The sequence below is a fragment of the Dermochelys coriacea genome, chromosome 1, assembly GCF_009764565.3.
Source record: "Dermochelys coriacea isolate rDerCor1 chromosome 1, rDerCor1.pri.v4, whole genome shotgun sequence".
In the NCBI taxonomy this organism is placed as follows: Eukaryota; Metazoa; Chordata; order Testudines; family Dermochelyidae; genus Dermochelys; species Dermochelys coriacea.
This window is the reverse complement of record NC_050068.2, coordinates 199,925,989-199,938,834: the sequence shown is the minus strand read 5'-3', so window position 1 is coordinate 199,938,834 and position 12,846 is coordinate 199,925,989. Positions and strand designations below refer to the sequence as shown.

The window sequence follows — 12,846 nt, the reverse complement described above, 5'->3', positions numbered from 1 at the left end:
GAGGGTCAAGTTGCCTCCCTAACAGTTCCTTCATGCATTGTAGGTGGGACTGAACTCAAATTTTGACAGTAGCTGTGTTGTAACTGGACCCCTCAACATGATTGATTTTTTTGTAGTGTAGGCAAGACTAGAACAATATGTTTTGATCATACTTATTTAGAAGGCCAACTCCACATTTCTAAGAGGCTTTCTTTGAGATCAAAGTCGATTCAGAAGTTAAATGATGCTGTCACCCTTGGTGAGCAGATAGTAGTGCTCTTATTCACAATGCTGAAGCATGTTCACTAGTGTGTTTTCATTTGGGACATAAATTTAATTCAATGATTCTGAGTATGACTGCTTCTTTTCCAGAGTCAAGACGACAGATTTGCTTTCATTGCAGAATGGTATGATCCAAACGCTTCACTCTTTCGACGTTACGAACTGTTGTATTATCCGAAAGATGGGTCAATTGAAATGGTAAAAACTTTTTATATTATCATAAGCATACTTTTCAGCTATGCAGTTTGGAAGTTGGGAAGCCGCACCCCATAGTATGGTTTTAATTTGGAAATGGAAAATTTAGAGATTTTTTAATTTGTTTGCTCTGTTTCTAAAATAAAACAAACTCAGGGGAACCTAGGGAGTAACCTCCTTATTTATTGATTTATTTTGTAAAGCTTGCATAGTTGCCAACATTTGAAAATGTATCCAGAGAGAATTGTCCTAATAGGCCTGGGGTGACAATAACCTTTCCTGTGGATGCTGGTGAAATTAGATTAACTGTATAGAAATATTTGGTCTCTAAACTGAAAATTTCCAAAATATTTTTAATCATCTTAGCTCTTAGTACACCCAACAGCCACACAGTTCTGCATTTTGACAACTTGTCAGTACTTGATAATTTGACACAGACACGCATGTCAGAATGGGTGCTCAACTGACCATCTATATTGGAACTGGGGAAGCAAAAATGCCATATATAACCTATGGTGGGAGAAGTTGTGTGTGACCTGGGATCCCAGTGGGAGCCAGCTGGGGTCACTCAGTTAGGGTGAACTACAAGGAATGGGGCAGTCAATCCTCAAGGCTGGTGGATATTTCAATACTTAGATTTACCAAGCCAGCACAAAACAGCTTTTTTATTACCTCATCAGTTGCCCAGAAACCAACAACACAGTTCCCTTAAAGTAACCCAGCCTCAGGCCTTCATTCAGGTACCCAAGTCAAATATGATGAAGATATCTGAAAATCTTATTTCATCATATAAAAGAAAAGGTTCTACCAATCCCAAAGGATCGGACACATTACCTCCCATGTTAATGAATATTCCAGATTTTACCCAAATACACACTACAGCCAATTCTTATTAACTAAATTAAAATTTATTAAAAAAAGAAAAGGGAGAGAGTATGGTTAAAAGATCAATATACATACAGACATGAGTTCACTTCTTGAGGTTCAGATTCATAGCAGAGTCGGTGAGCTTTGTAGTTGCAAAGAGTTCTTTTAGAATTTAGTCCATAGGTTATAGTCCAATGTCCAATATCCTATCCAGGGTGTACCAGATTAACTGGGATCTCATCTTGCTATTCAAACTTCTCCTGATGAAGCTTAAGCGGATTTGAGATAAACAGGATCAGGATCCAGGGATTTTTTATACAATTTCAAGCCACCTTTGACAAATCGCAGTCCCTTGGGGAACAATAGGTAATTAGGGCAACTTTGAAGCGGGTCCATCACTGCTACTTAGCTATACCAATTAACATAAGGCAATTGCCTGTTTTTCCACCATTCACAGATAATTTGCTATACATTTCAAAGAGAGATGAATACAGTGATATCCTGTGTTTACAATTCATTTAAATGCTAGGCTGTTCTTTTGATCTCTGAATTATCAGAATACAGCATAGACAGGGACTGTTGATTACATTGTTGACCACTACCCATATATAAGTAAATACACAAAAACACAAACAACATGTCCCCACACGTCTTTAACGGCTGAATTTGAGTCATTTTGTTTTGCTGGATATTTAACCCTTTCTGGCCATTTGTCACACTCTGTTGTTCAGATTTTGGGATCAATTTGGACAGGTGTTGTGATGGGGTGTATGGACCTCTCGCTGATGAGAAAGGTGCCAGAGAGGTCCTGGGGGCAGGGCTTTCCCCACCCCTCCGTCTTTGTCAATTACTCATGATAGGCAGGAGGCCTGTAAAAGAGAGGAAACTGCAGTCAGGTGAGGGGAAGGAACGTGTTTGCAAAGCAGTAGACTGCTGGTCTGACTCCTGGACCCACAGGGGGAACTCTCATCCAGGAGATCTTCACCCCAACCCTACAGAAAGTGCCTCAAACTGCCAGGGAGAGACTTAAGAAGGCTTCAAGGGGATAGAGGCCCCTTGTAAGAACCAAGGAACTAGGATCTGTGCCGGAGGCACACAATGCAAATAACTGGGTGTGGACACGTTCTCCAGTCATTGAAGAGACAAAACTTAGGGGTCTCCTTTACAAATGTCTTAAAATTTGGATGCTTTTCTGAATTTATATAAGTCCCAACTATGTCCAGTAACCAATCCCCACTGAATCACCTCTTCTGTCAATGGGCTCTGCCTCATCTCTACCTATTGTTGTCTTTCTGAGGAAGTGAATGGTTTCTTGTTATTCCCTTGGACATATCTGGAGAGAGGATAGGTGGCAACTGGTAGGCAAATTTCCTTTTGGAGGTGATGAATGATTTGACCTCTTCATCCCTCCCTGTAAGGATTCCCCCACCACCACCACTGATGCCTCTCCTTAACCACCCCTATGCCATATGTGGGGCTGAAGCTGCTGAGGGCTTATTGTGGGTAAATGAGGCCTTTTAGTTCTCAGCCTTCCTTCCTCCTTTTCCTTACTATGCTATGCTTCTTGGCTGTTCCTGGGGAAAAGGGGGAAACTGGTAGAGGAAGCAGTGAAAATATTGGAGAGGCAGCTATATAGCAGGAGGAGTGGCCTCTATTGGCTATGGGAGAGTTTGGCATAATTTTTTGTTTCTTCTCCCAGTAGCCCACAACAGAAAAGGGTACCAGGGAATGCTGTGAGCAAATTGGATCTGTTGGCAAATATTCATGCTTCGTTCTCAGAATTTGACATCATTTGAAACCTTACAGGTTAATCCATAACAATTTATTGCTTGGAATAGAAGTTATGTAGATGATTGCCTTAATAAGAGAAGGCTTATAACTTTTTTTTTTAAACACACAAGAAAACAGATTGTTAGCAGACATTATTTCATTTCTGCTAAACTTGCTTCTTCAGGCAAAGTGTGCATGTGTGTGAGAGAGAGAGAGAGAGAGAGAGAGAGAGAAATAAATACAGCTTGCAGTTTTACCAAATCTAAGTAACGTTGATCTGTTGTTTACCCACTTTGTGGCTCGTCATTTTTTTTTAAAATAGGGTTTATAAATATATTCAGGCATCCATGTAAAAAAATAAACCACAAACAGGTAGATGAGGAAATATCATCTTCAGGCTTTTTTCATCCTTGTCACATCGACGACTTGGTAATGAGCGCAAAATAACTGGAACACATTTTTTCCTCTGCTAGGGTTGAACTGGGCTAGGAAATATGCAAGTGTCAGGGTTTTGAAGATTATTGATTTAGTTACATCTGAAAATACAACTCTTGATCAAGTCAGGCAATACTATACAGCAGAATTTAAGCGACTATTTTATTATTTTACCATCTCATCAACTATTAGAATATAAGATGTCAACTAATGCAAAGGACAAAGAGGGGTTTCATTCTGAATAGTGATGAGGAACCTCAAAAAGTTCAGAATGAGGTAGCCCACCCAATCCTCACCAAAATGAGTGCTTCTCAGAACTATTCTGACCTTTTAAGTATGCAGAATTGGGCTGTGAATTTCACAAGAGCAGGCTGTCCTGTGAGACTTCTATTGATTCCAGTCAGAATCTAGAAATGGGAGATAGATTCATAGATACTAAGGTCAGAAGGGACCATTATGATCATCTAGTCCGACCTCCTGCACAACGCAGGCCACAGAATCTCACCCACCCATTCCTGCAATAAACCTCTCTCCTATGTCTGAGCTATTGAAGTTCTCAAATCATGGTTTAAAGACTTCAAGGAGCAGAGAATCCTCCCTCAAGTGACCCGTGCCCTATGCTACAGAGGAAGGCGAAAAACCTCCAGGGCCTCTTCCAATCTGCCCTGGAGGAAAATTCCTTCCCAACCCTAAATATGGCGATCAGCTGAACCCTGAGCATATGGGCAAGATTCACCAGCCAGATACTACAGAAACTTCTTTCCTGGGTAACTCAGATCCCACCCCATCTAACATCCCATCACAGGCCATTAGGCGTATTTTACATGAATATTTAAAGATCAATTAATTACTAAAATCACATTATCCCATCATACCATCTCCTCCATAAACTTATCGAGTTTAATCTTAAAGCCAGATAGGTCTTTTTCCCCCACTGCTTCCCTTGAAAGGCTATTCCAAAACTTCACTGATGGTTAGAAACCTTCATCTACTTTCAAGTCCAAACTTCCGAAACACTTCAGATTATCAAAAAGATTCAGTTTGGTTTTAAAAATGGGCAAAAGTTTCACAAAATCTGATGGTTGGTATAGCGTTGTGGTGGAGGGTGGCACATGGTATATAAGGGTGGGAAGAGACAGTTTTGGCTGAGGACAGCAGGTCAGATCCCTACTGTCACAGAAGTGCCTTGGGATTTTTAATATCTGCACGCAGCTGAAAGGAAGCTGTTGCTTTTAAGATCTCCTCTGATGCTTTGACAGCTCACCCAGTAAACTTCATGGAACTTACTGCATTTTCTTCAGAAAGATGAAGTGCTGAGTTGACATTACTAGGATTTTGTACATGGTACCTTACATGACACTTTGACACCAATATGTTGGGGCCAGTGAGCATGTCAGGCCAGATGTGAGTTACAGTATGTTATGCCCCCTGCCAACTGGTATTGAGGGGACTCCCAATGTCACCGGCTGACAGTTAAAATGGAACAAATGTACAACAGTTGGCTTTGTCTCATGACCTTTTCTATTGTACGTGCAAACTCAAAGGGTTAGAAATTCAGTGAATCTAGCAACCTCACTGGATCCCATAATACTTTTGAGGCTGTTCTAAAATTCAATAGAATTTATTTTGAATTTGCTCATTGTTTAATCACTCTCTTTAACTGCTTGGTGATCTTCCTTCTCTTTGCAGTATGATGTAAAGAACCATCGCACCTTTCTGAAACGCACAAAATACGATGACTTACACCTAGAAGATTTGTTTATAGGCAACAAAGTTACTGTCTTTTCACGTCACCTTTCCCTAGTAGACTATGGGGATCAATACACAGCCCGCAAGTTGGGTAGCCGCAAAGAAAGGTAAGAGGATGTGGTCTCTGATGTTCCTTTGGTATTTGCTATCCACAAAACTGTTTATGCAAGTGAGTTTACCAAACTAATTGGCTTTCTCAGGAGGGATCAGAGAGGGTGTCTACAGCTGATAGGGTGGGATGATGGGAGGGTATATCTGTTGGTTTGCATCTTGGGCAAGGAGATTTGGCAAGAGAAAGCAATCCATCCACCTGTTGTCAAACCTATGATTTTTCCTGTTTGTTGTTACACCCTCCAGATCACACCTTCCCATATATGTAAACTGCTCCCCACTTCAATTCTGGAGCACAGTTCAGCTTTTGTTACAGTTGTATAACCCCACCAATGTGCACTAATGTTGATTTCAATGGGTAGCTTGGGGAAGAATTTCAACCTTGGTATGTGCTTATAGGGAATGAACTTTGCAAAAGCCATTGACTGTGTCTTGCAGGGACAAAGCACAGGCCTTGTGATCCAACAGCAACTCGTTACCAAGTGATGAGTTTTATACATCAGCTTGTAGTAGCTTTTTATTGTTGTTAATCCATCCTCCACTGCTTTTCCTGCAGTAAAGGAGATGCTGGAACATTTCAAAGAAAAATTCCAAGCCTGGGTGGTGGTGGGGGCAAGAAAACTTATAGGGCTGGATCCTCAGCTGGTGAAAATTGGAGCTATGCTAATTTACACCATCTGAGATCAGGCTCATAAGTTCATTCCAGTTGAGGCTGCATGACAGGAGAAGTTTACTTTGGAGAACAAATCTGGAAAAACCCCATGGACCAAATTCTGCTCTTAGTTATGCTGCTACATACACGGATTGACTTCTGTGGAGTTACTCTCTGAATGTGCACCAGTATCACTGAGACCAGAGTTTAGCCCAATATCATTAAGAAAAACACTCAGTACCCTTTCTAGATTGCTGTTCTTAACACCGGTAACCCAGGTACTAGCCCCAAACTAGCCCTGTTTTTCTGTGTTGTTTTTAAAGAGCTATAGGCGGGATTTTAAAACGTATATTTTAATCAAAATAACACTAAAAAGACACTGATAAGGTTGAAAAGTTGAACATTTACCATTTCCTACCCCCTAAAAAATATTGCCACTGAGATGAATACAGTAACAGCCTTCCAAAATAAGGTCTCTGGGCATGTTGCCTATCAGTTGGAATTGGAGTAGTGGGAGGGAGGGTATGAAAGAGGAAGATTGTGTTTCAGGACTTTTGGGTTATATTTAGAGCCCTGTGACATTCCTTTTTTGTTTTATTTTTCAGGGATTTCGTGTTTCGTTTTATCAATTTTATCCACTCCGGGGGAGGAGGGTTGGGTCCTGCCTTGGGTGGAGGGGTAATCCTCCCACTGGGGCAGGTGGAAGGCTTGAGGAGGAAGTTTACAGAGTGAAACCCCCCACAATCTCCCCCCCCCCCACACACTGCACTCAGCCCATAGTGGCGGCTGCTTTGCTGCTGCTGATGTGACCTGGCAATGGGGCACAGCACTGTTCAGGCTTGGCCCAGTTACTTTTCTGTCATCATGACAGAGGGGCAGCTGGGCCAGAGTTGAGTGAACGGCACTTTATCTAGTTTTATACATTGTTTTTTGTGGTGTTTTGCATTTACAAAAAATATGAGGCTCTATTTATGTTCCTGGTTCTATGATTCAACTCTGTGACCTTGGGCAAGTCACTTAGGCCTGGCCTACATACAACTTTTATACCAATATAACCTTTTTGGTTAGAGGTGTAAATTTTTACTGATGTACTATACCTGAATAAGCCCTAGTGTGGGTGCAATTACAGCAGTTTAAAGGTGTCCTATATGGGAATTGTTTATTCCACTTCTTATATAGGAATAGCTACACTAGTATAAAACACCTTTGTACCAATGTGGATGCAGTTTATACTAGGATGATTGAACTGCTTTATATTCTTACATAATTAAAACATATTTATAGTCTTACATATTAAAACAGTACAAATTTTGTGCCTTTGTGCCATTAATCTCTCATTTCCCTATCTGTAAAATGGGGTTTCTAATACTTGCCATGCCCATCTTTAGCTGTAGAAGAGATAGTGTTATAATTTATTCAGAATGACCAAATGGCATCCATTGAAATCTACGTTAGGCAATCACCAAAGGGACCAGCAAAATCCAGTTTCCAAGCAGAGGTTGACTTTCAGTGGTTACACAAGATTATATTGCACGGGGGCAAGTGGCTGGTTATGGGGAGTTGCCTGTTAGGGATAGTCCTTAGTGCAAGTTTCATGACAGTGACAGAAGGGGAAAAAGAGGAGTTTTGCAAGAGAGGATGAAATGAGCATCACCAAAGATAAAGAACGTGCAACTGGACAATTTTGCTGTTGATGCACGAGGCAGAATAATCTTCACCTTGTTCTGTAATAGTCCTGCATGGCCCATACATCTAGCAGAAGGAAACACTTAGGCTCAAGTTTGGAAAACTTACACATACTTTGATCACTAGAGAAGCATGTGCAAAATTGAGTACTCCAGGCTAGATTGGCATCTGCACATCAAGCATTTTGCACTTTCTGAGGCCTTTGTTTTTGTCAGTAAAATGAGCCAGTGTGACTCCAGACACATACAGCCAATTGATCTGCTGTGCGGGGAGAAAAAAAGGCTGATTTTTATGTAATCCTTCTTCTGATTATAGTTGCACGTAAAGATAAAACTTTCCCGTACGGACAGTCAACTTAAGATCTATCCAGTTCCAAAAAGTGACTTGAAAGTAGTTTCAGGTTCTCCACTTGCCTCAGAGTCCCCCAGCCAATTTATTTATTAGCTTTACAGCCATGTTTGTATATTTAAATGCTTTTTTTCTTTTCCCCCTTTCCACTGTTAACTGAAAGATCCATGCAAACAAGGAAACTGACTAGGGAACTTAACTAAACACACAGTGCTGTCAAATGCACAAAGTAAATAAAATGGAAGAAATAGAGAATTTTCCCCCCTAATCTTTCACTTGTAGTGATCTTAGATGGCGCTTAACACTAGTTAAACGTTTTTCAGACTTATTTTATTTTATTTTATTTTTAAAGAGGACTGTGTGTCTTTCAATGTTACCATTGAACCATAACTGGTTTAAAAAAATTGTTAGAGTGCTTATGACAAACCAGAAATACCAGATTATTTTATTGATTTGGTAAGTCATAAATGTGCTTCCAGTCATTTATCATATTTAACATTTCCTCCCCTCCACAGCATAAGATTTTGTACTTGTAATAGTCCTTCTATTAAAATAAATACCAGCTTTAGCCACAGTATACATTGTGTTTTATGCACCAGATACCCTTCTTATGATCACTTATTATCTTTCTTTCAATAACCACAAGAGATTTGTATTCAGATTTACTGTGTGATACAAAGTAGCCGAATCTAGTTTTTAATTCTTCTCCCTTTGTTCTCAGATGTAACTGCTCCCTAATGCACTTGTGTGAACTCACATGTCAGAACCCTAAAACATATTGCTAATTAAAACTACAAGTAGATCACAGGGATCCAAAATCCAATCTCAGGAACAGCCCTCAGCATGCTGGATCATCGCACTTTTTATCCTGCACATCTCCATAAAAAACACACTGAAAATACTATTAAAAACCACTCCTGACAGATGCTTATTTCAGCTAGTACTGAAGATAATGGGTTCACCATATCCTATTTCACTGCATGTTGCTAGTAATTAAGGATCTCCTATCAAAGTCTGAAATCAGCAAAGTAAACAACAGATTATGGTAGGATTAAACCCCTCCTCTCTGATAGTCTATATAACTACAACAACACAAACAAAAAACAACCCCTAGACAAACATTCTGAAGGGAAATACTAGCTTCAAACTGAATTGAAATTCCTGGTTAAACAACTTGATCCTTTCTAGCATCTTAACCAATCAATTTTGTCTGCACCATCGCAGTGTTTCCAGTAGACATGCACCTTAATCAGAATCACAGATCTGAGCATCCTGATCTTTGGGGAAGTTCACATTCGACTGTGAATTTTGCATCTTAGGTCTATCCCTTCCTCTGCCCCACCAGGAGTATCAGATTAATTTCCACCTCTCTTCTAACATTTCCTGTGCCCATTCTCTGTAAAAGCCTTGAGTGATGGCTAGAGTGTTATGTTTTCCCCCACAACATCTGCAATTTTGATATCTTTTAGTGATCAGAGCAAATGGAATGGCACTTCGTCAATTTCCCCTAATTTCAGCATGTTATTTCCAGTTAGAACAAATTGTAGCGAACACAGAAGCTGTCTGCTCCAGTATGCTGGGAAATAAAAGGAGCAAACTGGCAGCATCTGTCTTCTCTATATAGATGCACTGCTATAAAGGAAACATTCAGTCTTGAATATCTTCCATTGCTGGAGATGGTGTAAGAGACAGAAGAACCCCACTGGATTTTCAGATTCCAGGCAGTTTGTGATACAGGCAGTAAAATAAATCATCTGTTGATTTGTAAGCTTGAGCACACTTGATGCTGACTCACTGTGAGACTAAATAATGGAAGCACACAGTGTCATTTTACAGAGTTCCTGTTATGCTGCTTATTATTTATGATTAATAATGAATTTAGTACTGAGAGTGCACTTGGTGCTGTACAGAACAGAATGATAAAAAGAATCCTGGCTCCAAGTGCTTAGAGTCTAAAAGATAATTGCAGAGAAGACAGGATGAACTGGATAGCGTAGAGGTTTTTGTTTTGATTTCTCTCATAATATAGTTCTTATCCATAAAACAGAGATAATGCTTCCTTTATTCTGACTTTTTAGATTATTCGCTCTTTGGAAGAAAGCCCCTGTGTTTGTACAGCACCTAGCATGATGGGACCTCTAGGCATTACTATAATACAAATAATAAATAAGGATCTCACTTTTTTTTTTTTTTACAAGCTTAGTGCAAGAAGCACAATTTTTATGGAAGGATTTGAATAGGAAGAGCATAACTGCTTGTTGATCAGGAGGTCACTCTATGCATAAAGAGCAGTGTGAATAAACAGGCAGAAATGGAAGAGGGAAAAGGGAACAAATGGGATGTTAAAGCTTGCTTTGTTGGAGTGTGATGGAGGTGGGACATGATGGAAAAATATTTCAACCTCCAGCATGAAATAGTTTCACTTTATAAATCAAATAAATATATTATTTACATTTCTATAGCCCCTTCTATCTAAGGATCTCAATGTGCTGTGCATTCACCAGAAAATTAGGCTTTCACATTCTCAGCAGTAACCACATTCAGGACAGCCTCCCAAAGATGCATGAACTTTTGGTTATAAAGGATTGCCCTATTGTGAGACTTAGCATAGATGCATGCTACCATATCTGGAGTTAGACATTTTAGATGACACAGAGATCCCATATGTACTGCTGACCATGCCACAGGCAAATATTATTCTTCTTCGAGTGCTTGTTCATGTAGATTCCATTCTAGGTGTGTTTGTGCCCATGTGCACAGTCGTCGGAGATTTTTGCCTTAGCAGTACCCATAGGGTCGACTGTAGCGCCCTCTTGAGTAGCATGCTCATGTGCTGGTATATTAGGCACTGTTGACTCTACGCCCTGTCAATTCCTTCTTACCACCTGTGACGGTTGGTTGGTTGCAAGAGCATTAGCAGTTCTTACAGTCCATTGTGTTAGTTGTTAGGTACATAGACCTTAAAGTTGTGTGTTAGGGTAGTTGTTTAGGCATTAAGAGTCTTGGCTGGGACTTTGCGTTGAAGTGGGACATGCCCCGTTCCCCAGGCTTTAAGCCATGCTCAGTGTGCAGATGGCCGATGCCCCCTAGTGACCCCCACGAGAGCTATTTAAAGTGTTTGGGGCAGTCCCACAGAAAGGACAAATGCAGGATCTGCAAAAATTTCACCCTCAAACTCAAAAGGAGCAGGGTATCCACTTGAAGCTGTGCTTTGTCCTACCTTGGAGCCGTCACAATCGGACTCCACACCCGGCATCTTGGCGTCAGCACGCAGTGCACCACTGGCACTTGAACCCTCCCAGCACTGTTCCCCTTCCCTGGTGCCTAAGAAGTAGTTGAAGTCAGTGAACCCACCGGCACCACAGAAAAAGGGGACTTTGGGCAAAGGACCTATGTCACGTCATGTACCTGCACCGGAGCTGCTGGGGAGTACTGCTGCAGTCAGACCCCCTAGTCCAGCCTGGAAGCAGCACGGGGTCCCATCCCCTAGTAGGGTCATCTGTGCCTGGAGTGGGCCCGGTGGCCAAAGAGGATGTAGGCCAGCCACCATCAAAGACACCAAGCTATGCGACGGAACCAACCAAAGCCCCAGCATCTATGGGCAAGCCAGTTATGGGACTGCCCCCTAAAGCAGCGGCACATCCCCGGTCCATAGACGGTTGATCCCCATAACCGCCTCCTGGGTCCCCAGTTAGAAGACACAGGTTCCTGCTGCCTGCAAGGCACGAACACCTGAGTCACAACGCTGATCCCCGTACCCATGGTACCGTCTGGCTTCCGGCCAGAGTTCACCATGGTGCAGATCTCTATCACCTAGGTGGTCTTCCAGGTGTCATTCCCCCCCAGTGTGGGCTTGTTCCCGGTTGCAGCACCAATCTCCGGCTCCCCAGTACCACTCTTTGGGCAGGCACCAGTCCTCGCCCTCTCCTTACTGGTTGCAGATGAGGGTTCGTTGGCAGATGCAGGCATCTACGGCTCTGCCCTGGTCACTGAACAGGCAATGGTCCGAGCCTGAAGGGGAGTTCAGCCCATCACCTAATAAAGGCGAGACTGGTGTGGTTCCTGCAGTGGTGGCGTGGAGGCAGGGAAAATGGCCCATTCAGTGGCAGTACTGAAGCCCGTACCATACTCCCACTGTTCCTCCCAGGCAGCATTGGACAAGCCGCCTCCAGCACCTGAGTCGGAGCACAGTGCCGAATCAGATGCGGGTGCAACACAGTGGGCCCCGACACCCAAGGAGCCATCCTGGGATGAGCAAGGGGAAGTTGCCCCTCCCCCTGCTGTGAAGTCATCTTCATCGTCTCCAGACGAAGCAGTGGCAGGCCCCTCACAAGCAAACGGTCCCACGGATGATTTCAAGGAGCACCAGACCCTGCTCAAAAGGGTGGCTGCCAACCTGAACTTGGAGGTCGAGGAGCTAGCGGAGGAGTCTGATGACCTCTTTAATGTCATATCCTCTAGTACCCTGCCTGGGTTGCACAGCCCATCCCTCCTGGGGTCCTTAAAATTTGCTAAATAATTATGGCAGACCCCCCTTTCCATTTTGCCTACCTCTAAGAAGGTGGAAGAGAAGTACTATGTCTCCGCAAAGGGGTTTGAGTACCTGTCACCCACCCTCCAGTGAAATCCCTGGTTGTGTCCGCCGTCAACGAAAGGGCTAGGCAGGGCCAGGCAAGTGGCACACTGAAAAATAGATGTCAAGAGGCTGGACTTGTTTGGCAGGAAAATTTATTTGACAGCCAGCCTGCAATTTCATGTGTCTAACCATTAGG

General features: G+C 42.3%; 1 protein-coding gene across 6 annotated transcripts in view; it reads left to right on the top strand.

Annotated features, from left to right (window-relative positions):
• The window catches only part of NME7 (NME/NM23 family member 7), a 162,769-nt gene that overhangs the window by 40,121 nt on the left and 109,802 nt on the right, over window positions 1-12,846 (top strand). For 5 of the 6 annotated variants that reach the window (XM_038382182.2, XM_043511708.1, XM_043511713.1 and 2 more), the window contains 2 exons: window positions 352-459; window positions 5,218-5,384. In XM_038382182.2, coding sequence (XP_038238110.1) covers window positions 352-459; window positions 5,218-5,384 — 275 coding nt within the window. The remainder of the gene's footprint in view (window positions 1-351; window positions 460-5,217; window positions 5,385-12,846) is intronic. The other variant, XM_043511702.1, reaches the window with a different exon arrangement.